The 17118-nt window shown below is 34.9% G+C and overlaps 1 protein-coding gene across 1 annotated transcript in view; it reads left to right on the top strand.

Annotated features, from left to right (window-relative positions):
- Positions 1–17118, top strand: part of Pkn2 (protein kinase N2) — a 108419-nt gene that overhangs the window by 33836 nt on the left and 57465 nt on the right. The window contains exon 3 of the mRNA XM_013514513.1: positions 13847–14001. Coding sequence (XP_013369967.1) covers positions 13847–14001 — 155 coding nt within the window. The remainder of the gene's footprint in view (positions 1–13846; positions 14002–17118) is intronic.

Raw genomic sequence — 17118 nt, 5'->3', positions numbered from 1 at the left:
TACTTTGTGGGTGATTTCTTTTGATGTGCAAAAATTTTTCAGAAAGATGAGACAGATCTCACTTTTTGATTCTTTGAAGTATTTCCAGTGCAGTTTGGTTTTTGTTCATGAACTCTCTGCCTACCCCTATATCTTCAAGATTTCTACCTAATTTCTCTTCCAGTAGATTTAGTGTTTCTGTTTTAATATTTAGATCCTTGATTCATTTTGATTTTAATTTAGTGCATGGTGATAGACTTGGGTCTAGTTTTACTCTTCAGCATGTGGAAAGGTTCCTGGCCTTTTTGTAGGATATATTTGACATTTCAGTGGTCTTTCTGTTTTGTCAAGAAGTTCATATTATATCATATAGTGGGTAGTTAGCAGTAATAAAATATCAATAAAGTAAATTATTAAATTTTTAATACGTTTTGTGTATTTAGACTAAACATCAACATTTTCACATCAGCTGTGTACTTGCTTACAAAACCTAAAAGAACATCTGATACAAATTTCTGTATGAAAATACCAATAGAGCTCTAACATAAAAGTAAGCTTTGCTTCAACTGTCACACCCAAGCAGTTTCCACACATGATAACTGTATGTTTCATGTGCACGTCTCACACTGACAGCATGTGTGCTTCGCCTTCTTTTCCTATGTGGCAATCTTGTCACCTCTCTTTCTGTTTTCTCAGGAACTGCCTAGTATATTGTACTGCATGTTGTACTTAGTAGGGAAATAAGTCAATAAAGTATCAAATATGTGCTTAGAATAGACATCAGGATTTTTACATCAGCTGATTACTTGCTTACAAAACCTAAAAGATAACATCAAAAATAAAAAGCTGTGTGAACTACAGTGTGAACACAGCCTACCACAGAAATAAGTTTTACCTCAACTGTCACACCTAAGCAGTCTTCACACATGGCAACTGCATGTTGCATACATAAGTGCTGTTTACATGGAAAGCACGTATGGTTTGTTTTCCTGTACTTTCTTGTAGGGCACAGATGACCTTGTTTTGTTTTCCTGCTGTTGTAGTAGGTCTTTGTGATGTTGCACCTTCCTGTTCACCTGTCAGCTCATCAGTGTGCTCCACAATTTTTTTGCCTAGTTCCCTGGGCAGAAACATTTTGTTTTTCCTCTGCTATTGGACCTCTTAGGAGGTCCAGTCCCAATCCCAATCCTCTTATGAAAATTTCTCCATTATATTTTGCACTTGTTATTTTTTTGTAAACTATCAAATTATTTGTGCCATACATATTTAGGATCGAGTAAAACACAACCACTGGCCAATGCTTTGTGTTTCAAGTGACATCATAGTTCCTTCATAACTCATCAAAAACATCTACTCTGCCTTCACTTTTGTTAAAAGTTCTCTATCTCAAGCTTCCGTTTTGCAGAGGTTTCCCTGTCTATTTCCATCATGCTGAAATGTTGACATCAACAGTACCAGTTTGTTTTTCTTTGCCATATACGAGGCCAATATTATATCTTTCTGAAATCCAAAGATTGTACTATACAATTCTCTGTTTTGAAATTGCAGCATTTCATTTTGAATTTCTGATTTGTTCCTGTGTACAGTTCCCATGCTGGTCAAACTGTTCTGTTACAAATGTAACATCAGTTGGAAACTGGTAAACCAATTGTTGAAGGCCACATTTCTATTAGTTTGGGAGATGGGAGCAACAAATCTGTTCACAGCCTCATTCAGCTTATTAGTGTAGAATAAGGACTTGATTGCTGAGATCCAGGATAAATGTTTAAATTGAAAGCATAGTAATCCTTAGCATCAAAGGGCATAAATTTTTATGCCATATTTTGAATCATCATTTCTCCATAATGATAAGCCTTTTACAGTCCTGTGATTACCATGAGAAATCCCTGCTAAGGACAGCAAACCTATGATGTTTTCAGTTTAGCTACTGAGATGTCATAATAAATACATTTTTTAGTATGACTGTTGGTGTATACAGAACATTTTTCTTGTATTTCAACCTTTGTGTATTTCACAGCATCCTGTAGCATTGCTTCTGTCACAGTTTCCAACATCAAAATACCAGTGTTGGTATTTTGTCCAATAAGTTTCACCTGTGCCAAAACCCTAACTATATTTTTGGACCTAGTTCTAACATTGGATCATTCCATTAGGTTGCATGCCATTTTGCAACATTTTGACTAATCAAATATGTACTTACATTGCTGTTTTGTTTGTTATCTGAATCAGGGAGGTCTGCATTCCCTGTGTCTGTATCAGGTGATACAGACACAGGGAATGCAGACACTTTTCACTGTTAACAGGAATTTTGGATCACATGGCCAGTGTTAAAATCATCATCATCGTCCTCTTACACACACATTTCTGTTATGAAAGCATGTATATTACCATAATGGATCATCTTCATCATCCATGTGTGCATAATCTGATGATTCGCTTTTGACCACCTCTGAAACTTGCAAATCTTGTGTTTCATGTGCTAGTTTACTAAATTGGGTTACTTCTACCAGAAAAATTTTTTAAAAGAACTCTTTTAAAATAAATCCTAGAGTCTTGTGGATCTGTTGGACCCTCTGTGATGCTCGAGTAAACATATCCAAAACTAGTTAGAGGGAGTTATGGTTTGTTATATTCTATTTTGACCCTTTTGCACATGTGTACACTCCTTGTCATTCATCATACAAGTGGATAAAGATATAGATTATTTCCAGTACCCTTCAAAGAAAGGTATTGAGATGCACAGGTGGCTACTATTACACTAAAGTATAAATTGACAGTAGAAAAGTAAGTGATGGTCCTGCTGAAACCAGTCTGATGTTCTAAGGGATGAGTGCTACCCACCCTAAGTAGCCTAGACAAGATGTAAGGGAGAGAGGCTGCGATAGGATGATTGCTGTGAATTCAAGGCCAGCCTGGGCTACATAGAGATCTCAAGGCTTTCCTAAACTACCCTGCAAGACCCTGTCTCAAAAAAAAAAAAAAAAAAGTACGAGGGATAAAAAGAGCTATGGTCATCCGTTTGATTGCTACCTTTTGCCTATCGTGAGCTGTTTCTCCTCTGCAGTGCCTGTCTGTTATGCTGCCTTGCCTTGGAGTCACCCAATTATGGACCGAAACCTCTACAAACTAAACTAAATAAACCTTTCCTCTTTTAACTTTGGGTGTTGGGTATTTTGTCTTAGGAACAAGAAAAGTAAGCTACCAACCTTATTTTAAAATTGAATTAATCATTAAGGTATGAATTACTTTGCTCAGAATCATCAAGCCAGTTAGAGAGATCTCTGTATCTTTGTCTCACATTCTCTTACCCAAAAATTCAATAATTACATTATTAATAGGAATGTGTATTATGAAATTGCTATATTTAGTAGCAATATTATATAAACTCAAAAATAGCCTGTTGTGATTGGAACTCTGCCAAGCTCTACATATTTTGCCCGTTACATCTTTAGGAGAACTCTAAAATAAGAAACAGAACTAGAGCTTTAAACTCTGTTTATTTAGAGGAAATATTTCTGCCTCACAGAATCCTGATGACTACCTTGTAATTTATTGTAATATAGAAGACTTTTAGAAACGTAAAAAGTAGCCTATTTGCTTTTTTTAAAATGAATTTTATTGAAGTATAAATTATATATGATACATGTAATATATAAGTATGCAGTTTGATTATTTTAGCAAATGTATATAATATGTTCAGCTAACCATCACTATAATCTGTTCCATCAATTTAGTGGTTTTGTTGTATACTTTCCCAGTCAGTCCCCAATACCTGATCATCAAACCCCATCCCTCACCCTTGGAAACCACTAGTCTGCCTTTTCTAACTTTAGATTAAATCTCTCTTTCTTGTAGTTTCATAGATAAAAAATTCACCTTTAAATTCTACTCTCAAATTTCTGGGCTCCCTCAAAAACCAATATGCCATACCATAAAACTCTAACATTCTGGGCTTGTCTTCTCTGTGCTACTTTCTGTGTTCATTGTTGCATTGCAGTTTATTTCTGTACATGTTTATATTACTGAATGTATGGTCTGTGAGGGCAGAGACATGTTTTCATTCATCTCTTTTCTAGGCATGCTATAGAACCGGGAACGTAGGTTTTTAGTTTTGGGTAATACATCTCAAAAAGAAACAGCAAATCAAAATCTTGTATTAGTTTGTGTAATTATTATCAAATCATAACTTATTATGGAACTTTAAACATTAAGTAACTTAGGGAACCAAGCAGAAAATAAATTTTAGAGCCATGTATGGTGGCACACACCTGTAATCCTAGTATTTGCAGGCTAAGGCAGGAGGGTTGTTGTGAGTTTAAGGCCACCATGAACTACACAGTAAGACCTTGTCTCAAAAAACAAAACAAGGGGCTGAGGATTTAGCTCACCGGCAAAGCGCCTGCCTGGCAAGCGCAAGGTCATGAGTTCGGTTACCGGTACCAGAGGGGAAAAAAAAAAAAAAAAAGAGTTTTAGGATAAAGTCAGAAACTTTCTTTACTGACCATTTTTAATTTTCATTATTGACCTCAGATAATCAGAGAGATGTAATACAGGCGTATAATATAGTTTGCATTTGTTTATTTATTTAATTTATTTATTTAGGTTTTTTGAGACAAGGTCTCATTTTGTAGTACAGGCTGGCCTTGAACTCACTGTGTAGCCCAAGTTGCCCTAGAACTCGTGGCAACCCTGCTGCCTCGGCTTCCTAAGTGCTGGCATTACAGACATGTGCCACGACACCTGGCTTGTAATACAGCTTTCTTTTTGTGGCAGCTTAACGCTTTAGTCTGTTTTGAATAAATCTAACAAGTTGGCTGAATTCTGATTTTATTTTTTAAAGTTGTCTTTGCATGTGTGAGGCCCCAGGCAGAGAGTGTTTCTCTTTGCAAATGGCATGGTCACACACCTTGGTTGTAAGAGTCTCCTGCCTCTTCTTAGTGATTTGACAACATTAATAGGACAACAGCAGTATAGAGAATTTGAATAGTTTAACATTAATTTTAGGTCTGTCTACTATAAAATTTTAGATGTTTTACATTGTACATTATAAGGTAAACAAAGTATATTTACTTATTAGATCTAGCAAGGAGATTCAGGAGCATCTTCCTTTGCTTTCAGTTCTTTAAAGTAATAGTAGATTTATAGCACAAATATTTGGTTAATTTCTGTTGTACTGGATACATAAGCAGAATGAATGATTATAATGGACAAAATTTAGGTCTGTATTGTTTGATGATTACTGTCCAAGAAAATGTTTTTTTTTTTTTTTTTGAACTGGGAATTGTACTCAAGACCTTAGGCTTCCCAAGTAGGCACTTGTGCCACTGAGCTATATCCCCCGCCCAAGAAGTTTGTTCTTAATTTGCCTCTGAAACAGTGTCTATAAAGCATTATCTTATTATTTGTAAAATAAGAATTACTTTATTATGAAGTCAAGGCCTAATCATTTCAGACCATTACTGTAAAATAGATGTATCTCCTTATTTTTCAGAGTAGTAGGAGATGAATTATTTCATGTTCTGTTCTGGCCCAGGACACTGTACTTCCTGTTGTTCTTCTGTATTCTTTAAAAGCAGTATGATGGGCCAAAACCATATAGTAATCTCAGTAAATGTAGAAAAAATATCTGACAAAAGTCAGTTTTCTTTCATGATGAAAACTCAACAAATTAGATACAAGGGAAATGTTCCTCAGCGCAGTAAAGGGTGTTATATGATAAGCCAACAGTTAACATCATACCTAATGGTGAACACTTGAAGGCTTTTCTTTGAAGATCATGAAAAAGACAGATTCCAGCTTTGTTTTTTTCTTCACTATAGTCATAGCCAGAGCGGTTATCCAAGAAAAAGAAAAGGTATCCAAATAAGGAAGGAAAAGTGAAATTTTCTCTGTGGACATTATTTTGTGTATAGAATTTCCTAACGATTCCACCAAAAAACTATTAGAACTAATAAAAGCTTTCATTAAAATTACAGAATATAAAATTAACACCCGCAAATCAGTGGCATTTACATATATTAATGACAAACTGGAAAAGAAATTAAGAAAATACTACCATTTTACAATAGCATCAAAACATTAAAATACTTGAGTCAAGTTAAGGAAATGAAAGATGTATTCACAGAAAACTAAACATTGATAAAAGAAATTAAAGATAACACAAAAAATAGATTGGAATAGTTAATATTGCTAAAATATCCATATTACCCAAAACAGTCTGCACATTTGGTGCAGACCCTATCCAAAACCCCATGTCATTCTTCACAGAAAGAGAAAAAGAAAAATCCTAAAATTTGTATGGAACCATTCTCTTGAGCAAAAAGAATAAAATTGGAACACCGCACTGCCAAATGTAAAACTATATTAATCAAAACTGCATAGTATTGAATAAAGAAGACATCAATCAGTGGAATACGAGAGCTCAGAAATCTACGTATTTATGGTCAATTTTTGACAATGGTATCAGGGACTGTATTCAGCAAGAACAGTCTCGTCAGTAAATAGTGTTGGGAAAAGTGGATATCACATGCACAGAAATGGAAATGGCCCCTTTCTCATTCCATATGCAAGACAACTCAAAACGGGTTAGAGGTTTGAATGTAGAGAAAAAAGTTCCACGACGTTGGCCTGAGCAGTGATTTCTTGGGTAAGTCCTCACAGGCACAAGCAACAAAAGCGAACATAGACAAACAGGATTCCAACAAATTAAAATTTTTCCTTTGCGTATTAAAGGAAACTTTGGAATGAGACAAGCTACAGATTGAGAGAAAATATTTACAAGTCATGTACTGAGTAAGGGACTAATATCCATATGTTAATACTACTCCATATAAAGAAAACAAATAATCCAATTAAAAACATGCAAAAGACTCAAATAGTTAACCAAAAAAGTGCAAGAGATACCTGAAAAAATGTTAATCATCTCTAATCATTAGAGAAATGCAAAGTAAAACCATAATGGGATATCACCTTATACCTGTTTGATTGTTATCAAAAACCTGAAAGATAAATGTTGGGAAGGGGGCAGAGAGAAAGGAACCTTTTGTATACTTCTGGTGGTATTTCAAATTAGTGTAGCCAGTTTGAAAAATAATATGGAAGTTTCTCATAAAACTGTACACATAAAACAAAGGCTAGGGTGTATGTAGCTCAGTAGTAGAGGGCTTGCTAGCATATACAAAGCCCCAACTTCAGTTTTCAGCACTACAAAAAACAATTCAATAAAAATAGAATCTCCAGCTAGGTGTGGTGGTCACTCCTGTAATCCTAACACTAGGGAGGCTGAGGCAAGAGGGTAGCCACAAGTTCAGGGCCAGCCTCAACTATAAAGTGAGACTGTCTCAAAAACCAACAACAAAAATAAAGTGAGCTGGTAATCAAAGCTTTAGTTGGCACCTGAGACTCCAAAAGGAAATATTTGAGAAAGAGGCGGTTTCTTGAATCTTATCTTTTAAATGAGTCATTATCTATAAAGAAGTGAAGCTTTTTTTTTGTTTCAGTATAGCTAATAATTTGTGTAGTATTCTGTTACTCTGTTTTCATACTATTTCATGTATCTTATTTCCATGTTCTCATATTCCACCAGACTTAGATTTTTCTTTACTTTCTGGAATATCCTAAAGGGAAGCATTGATTTAGTATAAAACTAATAGTATTGGGATTATTTTGTAGTTAATCATAGCAAATTCTTTCCAATTTCTAAAATGTAGCTATATTAAGGGAATTTTCTTTCCTAATGTCTGTTTAAAATGTAGTTCATGAAGTGATCCTTGTACCTAAGTGTGACGTGGAAATTATAGTTGAATTATATATGTAGAGAAACATAAGTGTAGAATCTGTGGTCTACTTTGTTATGTAACTTACATTCTTTATTTCTAGTTCAATTTTTTTTTTAAATTTCTTACTTTAGACATATTTTGGTGTATCATTTCATGAATTTTAAGATAAATATGTCTAACTATCCCAGTAATGAGGAAAAGGAACAATACGTAGTTCCAGTGTCTCAGAAATCTTTTTCATGTTAGCCTTTTCTAGTTATACTCTCCCATAGCTCCATACTGGTAGTAACCACTGATCTGTTCTTTGTCACTATAGCTTTCTTTCTAAGGATGTCATATAAATGGACTCATAAATATGTAACCTTTGAAACTTATTTCATTCAGTATATTGCCTTTTAAATTTATCCAGAAGTTATGTGTATCGGCAGTTTGGTTTTTTTAATCCCTAGGTAGTGATTCATTGTATTATGAATGTTAGGGTTGTTTTCCAGTTTGGGGCAATCATCAGTAAAGCTTTTATAAATATGTATGAGCCAGTTCTTATATCAGCAGAAGTTTTAAGAAGTGGGATTGCTAAGCCATATGGTGGAATGTTTGCCATTATAGGAAACGGAAAAAGTTTTTGAGAGTGGCCATAGTATTTTTCCGTCATACCAGTAATGCATTTGTTTCACATCTTCTGCAGCATTTTGTATTGCTGATACATTTTAAACCACTTTAAGAGATGTGTAGTGTTTAATAATACACTTTATCATCACCAGAGGGCACAAAGAAGCAGAATATTTAAGAGTGAAAGTACTATGCATTCACCAGGCTCAGAGTTATATAACAGAATGAATACATCTCTACAGAGAGATGTAGTGTATAGTTTTCAAACAGTAAGATACAACAGATACAGGTAGTTTTGAAATTTTTAGTGCCTAAGTTGCTTGTACCTTAAACAAAACATCCCAGGCACAGTCTTATCCATCACCATTGTCTGTAGTGCATTAAGAGAGCTAGACTGGAGATTGTATTAAGCAAAATCACTGCGTTTATTGACATCTGACAAACATCATCCTGAGTACACAAAATAAGTGATTAAATACCCATGAATAATAAGCATTCATTTTAATTTGAGCAGGTTCCAAGTGTCTATAATAAATGGAGGTATATCTGTTTGAAAAAGAAAGCTGGACTTTGGGGCAAGTATAAACAGTTCACATAACTGTAACACATGACATGATTTTTGAGCAGTTTATTTTTAAAATACCAAATTAAAAGTACCAAATGAAAACCAAAATGTTGACCAATGAATAATAACTTAGAGGTGGGAGAGGAAATGAATAAATAGTAAGCTAGTGTTTCAATATAATATTATGTTACTTTATTTTGGCTAGATTTTCTTAAATTACCTTTCTTCCCTTTCTCTTCATTGTTTTTTATTCAATACTGGGGTTGGAACCAGGGGCTCACACAGTCTGCCAGTAAACTGTATTCCCAGTCACACTCCTACTGCCTGCTTTTTTTGTGTGATAGTGTCTGGCTAAGTTGCCCTGATTAGCTTCAGACTCACAGACCTACTTCTAGCCTCCTGACTAGCTGGAACTGCAGGTGTGTGCCACCATCCCTGGTTTAATTTTTTAATGTATTACATAGCCTTGTTCTATAAACAGATGTACCATTTGTACAAAGTACCACTCTTTAAATATTGAACAGAGTCATCTAGGTATAAAATGAAGACCAGAGGTTATATGATCTGAGATGTTATCCTGATGGACCATGTGATGGCTTATATCTACATGTCTCCTCAAAGCCTCATGTGCTCCTAGTGGGGCTTTTTGGAGCTGACTGGATCTTAGGGAGTATGATACTGGTAGTAAGGGTGTGTGATACTAAATTAGTATAGTATTGGGCTAGTATTAATGACTAGAATTAGCATAGTTCTGGGTGTGACTGAATGAATTCACTGAAGACAGAAGCCCACCCTGGGTGTGGGTGGCTCTACCCAGAAGGCTTGCAGTCTGGGTGGAAAAAAAGGAAAAGGCTGCTTGCTGATGCTGCTTGCTGCCTTCTACCTGCCAGGCCATGAATTTTTTCTCCTCTGATATGCCCCTCTGCTACGCCGTCCATCTTGCCTTGGAGCCAGTGGACTATGGACTGAACCCTCTACAAACTGTGCACTGACAAACCTTTCCTCCTTTTAACTTGTGGGTCTTGGGTATTTTGCCTCAGCAACAAGAAAAGGAATTAAGGCAGACCGTTACAGCTGTGTGGTTGCATTCAACTTGGAACTTGCTAGACTTCTTTTAAATAGAAGGTAGTATATATGCATTCTTTCAAGAGTGTTTGGTGAACAAGTACCAGTACTCAAGATGCTTCATCTATGATAGGAAACAAATCATTGTATTATTGTATAATATTACAGTGGAAGAAAGAAAATAAATTTTGAAGACATACTAGAATAGGTGTCTGATTAGACTGGGAATGGTTAGGAAAATTTTCCCTAGAGGAAATAATGCCTAACATAACATGTGCTGCCTTTCTCAGAAACAAAATTTGTTTAACTAAACATAGGTCTGACAGAAAAATATTATTGAAAGAGTATCTTAGAGCTACATAGTATAAAGTTGTAATGTCTGGCTGTGTCGTTGGGGCTTTATATGTAGACAAGCATTAAAAATGTTTGAGTGAGGGACTTAGTCCTGTCCACTATTGTACAAGCACAATTTATACCGGCTAAATTTGTATAAAGATATGATTGCATATGCTTTCTCTGGTGCTTTGTCAACTGTTACTTAGACGTACATAAAATCTCTTTGATAGATGTGTGCACAGTTTCTTGTACTACCCCCCAAAACACCTGATTCTTTTTTTTTTTCTTTTTGTAATTTTAGCAGTAGATATAACAAATGGAGATTTGTTACTATAGAACAACCATGGAGTCTAGCTAGTTTCTTCAGTTACCAATATATGTAAGAGTAAGTTCAGCCGGGCATGGTGGTGCACACCTGTAATCCCAGCACTCAGGAGGCTGAGGCAGGAGGATCGTTGTGAGTTCGAGACCAGCCTGGGCTGCAGAGTGAGCTCAAGGCCAGCCTGAACTGCATAGCGAGACCCTGTCTCAAAAAGACCAAAAAAAAAAAAAAGTAACTTCAGCATTTCTTATAACTTTAAAGCAGTTCTTAGAGTGAAAAAATCATTTTCATTTGATAAGTTTTTAAATTTCCTTTTGTTGACTGGAGAGAATATTAACAAGAAGTTCTAGTGAGTCCTATTTTGAAATATATTTCACTGTTAAGACAAGAGTTTGGCACATACACTGGTAACTATGTGTTTGCTATTACTTAACCTATAAGGAAAACTAGAGAGAAAAAATTAGCAAACAAGAACTTAAAATGCAGGTTTAAGGAAACAGGTAAAATCTATGGAAGACAGCAAAGTATTTCTCTTAATTTCTAAATGAAAAAAAAGAGTTTATAAAACAAGACGTATCAAGGTTAAATTCTGCTTTGACATATATTTTTGTGACATTTGCAAATTATTTGTAAGGATTTCTGGTGGATTTTGTTTTTTGAGGTTTTTTTATTGTTGTTAAAATCTCCAAGTTTCTTTGAAGATTAAATGATTGGAAATTCTATTTTACTAAGCTTTGACTCAATTTTTTTAAGCTCTTAGTATGTTTTAAACATTGATCTAAGCACTATACAGGTGATATCATCATAACACTCATTTTGTGACTGTAAAAACTGCAGCATAAACCAGCGTAAGCCATGGTGGTGCATGCCTGTAATCCTGGCACTTGGGAGGCTGAAGCAGGAGGATCGCCATGAGTTCAAGGCCAGCAGGGGCTACAGACTGAACTGGAAGCCAACCTGAATTACTCTGGGACCATCTTAAAAAAAAAAAAAAAAAAAAGTAAAAAGTGTAGCATAGATACATTAAGTATGAAATCAAGACTATATCTGTAAGTAATAGCCATTTAACCCAGGCATTCTGAACCCAGAGCCCAGTCTCTTGACTATAGTTATTTCTTCTGTTCTTATAATCTTTATCAAAACTCAGAACATTCTTTTCTGTAATAACACTGGTAGGTATTACAATATTTTTTACAACCCCACAGACTTACATCAGTGGATATTTCAATGTTCTGGTACAACCTACTGTAGTATACAAGAATTCATTATATAGTGTATCTATCAAATTGTAATCTTGCCAGGAGTGGTGGTACATTCCTATAATCCCAGCACTAGGGAGGCTGCGACAGGAGGATCGCTGCAAGTTCCAGACCAGTCTGAGCTACGAAGTGAGCTCAAAGCCAGCCTGAGCTGCATAGCAAGACCTTGTCTCAAAAAGACCAAAAAAAAGAAAAAAAAGGTAATCTAACTTTTATGTTCCCAAGGCAAAGAACTTTACAGTTTTAAGGCAAACCATTTAATTGTTAGATAACCCAAACTGTAAGGAATTTCACTTTTATCTTGTGATGCATCTCTTGCCTACAGTAACTGAGATAGTAAGTGTACAGTTTTTATTTCATTTCAAGAAAAAGGTTTAAATTTTGAGCAGTAATCATTTCTCCCTTCATTTTAGGCCAAACAACTATTTCATAGACAACACATTTCTTTCTTTTTTTTTTTTCTTTGTCTTTTTGAAACAGGGTCTCGCTATGCAGTTCAGGCTGGCCTTGAGCTCACTTTGTAGCCCAAACTGGTCTCGAACTGGCAACAATCCTGCTGTCTCAGCCTGCCAAGTGCTGGGATTACAGATGTGCACCACCACACCCAGCAAACAACACATTTCTATAGTCTTTTTCAGCTAATGCATTCTACGCTGCGTCTAGTCCAGTTGTTTTTACAATGTGCTTACTATAACTGTGTGCTAGGTTCTATATAATTGCAAGACTCTTAAACAGTATCATTTATATAAAAAAGAAAAAACGAAAATGTTCCCAGATCTACCCCGTTTATTATAATAGATTCAACAGAAATAAGCTCACACTTCCTACTTGAGTACAGTCGGTATTTATTGAATATTTACCATGCACCACACCCTTTTCTAAGCTCTTTGCACATAACTTATTTAATTTTCACAATACCCTTGTGAGGTACATACTGTTTGCCACTATTTTAACAGATGAAGGCAATGAGGCATAGAGCTGTTAGGTAACTTACCTTGTGTACCTACATAATTTTTTAAAAGAATACAAAACCAAATTTGAAATATGTTTCTTAAAATAGATTAATTACTCAATCTTACCTTCATAGAAGAAAAGGAAACCCTTAGCACAAAGGTTAAGCAACTTTTTAATGATCACCTGGTTACTTAGCATCTAAAACAGGTTTAGTATCTTGATATTCTAACTTCGTACAAGATGGAGAGGTAGTGTAGATAAAAACAACATAATGAACTTCAATATTTAGTTACACAATACAATTATTAGGAGTGAATTACTCAAAATAATTCAGTGATCCATTTTGAAGTTTGTTTTTTATATATAAGCAACATGGTATTCTTCATGAGATGTGACAGACTTGAGTGCTCCCCTTTACCTTCCTACCAACAGTCTTTATCAGTCGCTCAGTGTCTCTGAAACATTTTCCAGTGTGGTTGAATATCTTCATAGTGGACAACAAAATGTGAAGGTTTGTATGCTTGTGCTTAAGTTATGAGTAACTGATGCAAGCACTGTATTTCAAGAACTATTAATTCTGTTTATCAAGAATTACCGTAATAGAATTTCTGAACATTTGAATATACTTTGTTTTCTACCTAATCAGGTAACAAGTAGGGAATTTAATTGCTGAATAAACTATTCAAATTGCTTTAATTTAATTTAGAAATTGTAATGTTAGAAGGACCTTGAACAATCACCTAATTCAATTGCAGACTATTTACTTCTGTAAGAATTGGAATCTATCCTAGGAGGTGGTCCTGCAACTCAAATACTGCCTTTGCTTGGATTGATTGAACTTTTGTACTATCTGTAAGCATAAGGAGATTCCACTTAGGTGACTTGGCTCCTTTTGACCCCTGTTAGTCTTTAAAAATTTTAACTTCCAGTTCGAAGCAGCAGTTGATCCCAGTAAGTAACTTTAACACTTCATTTACAGATTGTCCAAGGACTCCAGATACTCCACATAGTGACACTCGTTGTTCTACTAGCAACAATAGATTGATGGCCTTACAAAAACAATTAGATATAGAACTTAAAGTAAAACAAGGTGCAGAAAACATGATACAGATGTATTCAAATGGCTCTTCAAAGGTAAGTACAATAAACAAAAGTCAAGTCTTCCTTGTTTGCAGGGTCCATTCTTGTGAGTTCATCTACTTGCTGAAGTTATAATTTGTAACCTTACTGTGGATGTTGGTAATAGTTTGCAAGTCATTGGTGGACAAGTGCAGAAGGGTGAGAATTTAAGTCATCTGGTACACAATTTCTGCTAAGCTATACAGTAGTGTATTGCCCTCTCAAACTGTCATATTATAAAAAGATACTGTTTTTGAGATCCATATATGACACATTTGTTAGTAATTTCAGTGTTTAAACAGTAAATTAGGATTTCTGAAACCATCTTAGTTAGCTTCATAATTGGAAAGTATAGACGAAAAAAAGTTTTCTCAAAAGCAGTGTTTTAAAAATTATTCCTACCAAAATCCAATCAATCAAAAATTTGATGGTATGATTAAAGGGTATATCATTTTCTGTATCTGCACCATTTCTGTGAATCTAAAATTATTTTAAGACAAAATGGTTGTTTAAAAACTTTAGGCTGTAGTGGGCTTTTCATGACCACATACAGATTTTTAGGAAAAGGAAGTGAAAAGATAGAACATTTAGGTATCAATGATTACCTGGCTTACACCTGTACATGCTTGGATTCCCTGTATTGGGATGTAAATCCCCTGTGAAAATTAGTGTTATGGGGAGCTGTATTTAACTAATGAAAATCTTTGTTTAATGTGGCAGAAAAAATGTTGGAAACCACTGAAGTTGTTTTGACATAAGGTTCTATGGTTTTAACGATTCTTAAAACCACTTTTGAGATAAATGTTTCTATGATGAAAACCTACCTTCCCACTCTCAATTCTTTTTTTTTTTTTTTTTTTTCTTTCTTGGTGTATGTGTCTTTTTGAGATAGGGTTTCACTATGCCGTTCAGGCTGACCTTGAACTCAGTTCTGCCTGCCTCAGCCTCCTAAGGGCTGGGATTACAGGCATGCACCACCACGCCTAGCCTCAGTTCTTTTAGTTGAAAGATTTTTACCTTTGTAAATCAGTGTTTTGTCATATCTTCATAAATATGTCTTAAATAATTTGAAAATAAAAGTTGTACTGTATTTAGCAGGGGAAAGAATTTGAAATCTGAGTGGGAAAGATCATAAAGTCATACATCATAGTTACCCACCCTAAATTAAAATTTGGGAAGATACTGAAAAATAAAAATATATTTACATTAAAACTAAAATTGTTAAGATTAATTGTAAAAGCTAGATTTTTATGTCATGTTTCAAAAGGGTTTGGGAGAGGAGTTTGTTGCTGCTGCTGCTGTTTTTTAATTTATGTTTTCCTGAAATTTATTAATCCTAAAATAGTCCATGAAGGCCTTGAACTCACTATGTAGCCCAGGCTGGTCTCAAACTTGCAATCTTCCTGCCTCAGTTGAATGCTAGTATTACAGACATGGCTACCACACCTGGCTTTTATTATTTCCAGAGAAGTTTTTTTTTTTTTTTATAAGTATGATTTAAACACTTATTATTGGATGGCAGAGTTATTTTCTGTGCTTTTTTTTTTTAATATTGACCTTTACTTTTGGAGATTTTTTAGTTTTATCAAATTTTTGGACTTTTTTTCCAGTATTTTTTTTTTTTAGCAAAACTGTTACTGGAATTGTGGTTGTAATACTTGACACTGTTTTAAAATTAAGCCATTTACTGCCCTTTCTAGTAAGGTTTTTTAAAATCTGAGATTCACAGATTACTTTGAGGGATTTGAGAACTCTGAAGTTCTTTGACAGGTGAGTGTGTATACTTATAACTGGATGGAGGAGAGTAGGTTTCACTGTAGAGTAGTCTAATCCCTGCAAGATTAACAACCACTGCCCTAGGTTGGACAGAGTTACAGATGCACTAAAAGTCAAAAAAATAAAAAAATCCAACAAATACATAAAGTTAAAGTAACTACAGGTCCAAAATGAATAGGGTTGTGACATCCTGCTAAAGTAAATACATAATTTTCCAGTAGCTTTTTGTTTTTAAGGAGGAGGTAGAAAACTTGACAAGTACTGAGTGGCGGTCCAAAGCCTAGCAGAGCTCGCTGTAGGCTCTGAGGTGGCACTGCCAGTTGTTTCTGTCTTCAGTTTTCATTTCTCATCTTTAAACTCCTTAAAGGGAGAGTTCACCTTTAAGAGATAAAGATTTTAATTGAAATTATCTGGGATATTCATTAAGGGTTTAACAGTTTAATAGACATGCTAGGCTCTGGGGTATAAATGTAACAGTGTCTTATCCATAATTGCTACTCAGCAGATAATATCCTGCTTTGGGAGACCCACTATCTAAAATAAGATACATGTGTGTAATTGTTTGAGTTACTTTGGAAACACCCTGACTAAAGACCACAGAGGTGCCAGAAGGAATCACTTAAGTCTTAATATGAGATTTGAAAGATGATTTGACGTTTAAAAAGGAATTACGTTCTAGGGATGATGATGTGGGTAAACCCAGTATATGCACAGTAAGCAACTGGGATACCATGGCTTATTCTAAGAAATGGAAGTGATTCGGTTTGGCTATACCACAAGTTCTAAGCGTAGTTTCTACCTAATGTAAGAGTAGATAGAATGCACATAATATTTTCTCAAAATTTTTATTAGACTTATACATTATCCAGATTGATAGTTTTCATTTTGGCAAACACTTCTAATATTAACAATTATTAACTCTAAGCCTGGTGTATTGGTGCATGCCTGAAATTCCAGCATTCAGGAGGCCAAAGCAGGCTTGCCACACATTTTGAGTTTGAGGCCAGCCTGAACTACACAGCTTGTTTTCTGTCTCAGGAAACAAAACAAAACAAAACCCCTCCTGTTAACTTTAGCACTCATTTTTAATGAAAGTCTATGGCTTTATAGAACAACAAATTTGAAAAGCCAGAGAGAGATAATTTGATTGGCAAAATTTGTATAGTTTACTGCAGCAGGACTTTTCCTCCCTGATCTGTTAAATGGTTAAGGCATAGCATGAAATGTAGCATAACTAAAAGACAAACAAGATTGTCCAGTACAAAATTAACTAGTTAGGATTCTTTCTTATAAAATATATGGAGCTGCCGAAAGACTTTTAGCAAGGGAAATAGATTTAAAGTTAGAAAGTTCACA

The sequence above is a fragment of the Chinchilla lanigera genome, unplaced genomic scaffold, assembly GCF_000276665.1.
Source record: "Chinchilla lanigera isolate Chin_1 unplaced genomic scaffold, ChiLan1.0 scaffold00022, whole genome shotgun sequence".
Taxonomy (NCBI): Eukaryota; Metazoa; Chordata; class Mammalia; order Rodentia; family Chinchillidae; genus Chinchilla; species Chinchilla lanigera.
Note: the sequence above shows the minus strand (reverse complement) of the source record. Positions and strands in the feature narration are given on the sequence as shown.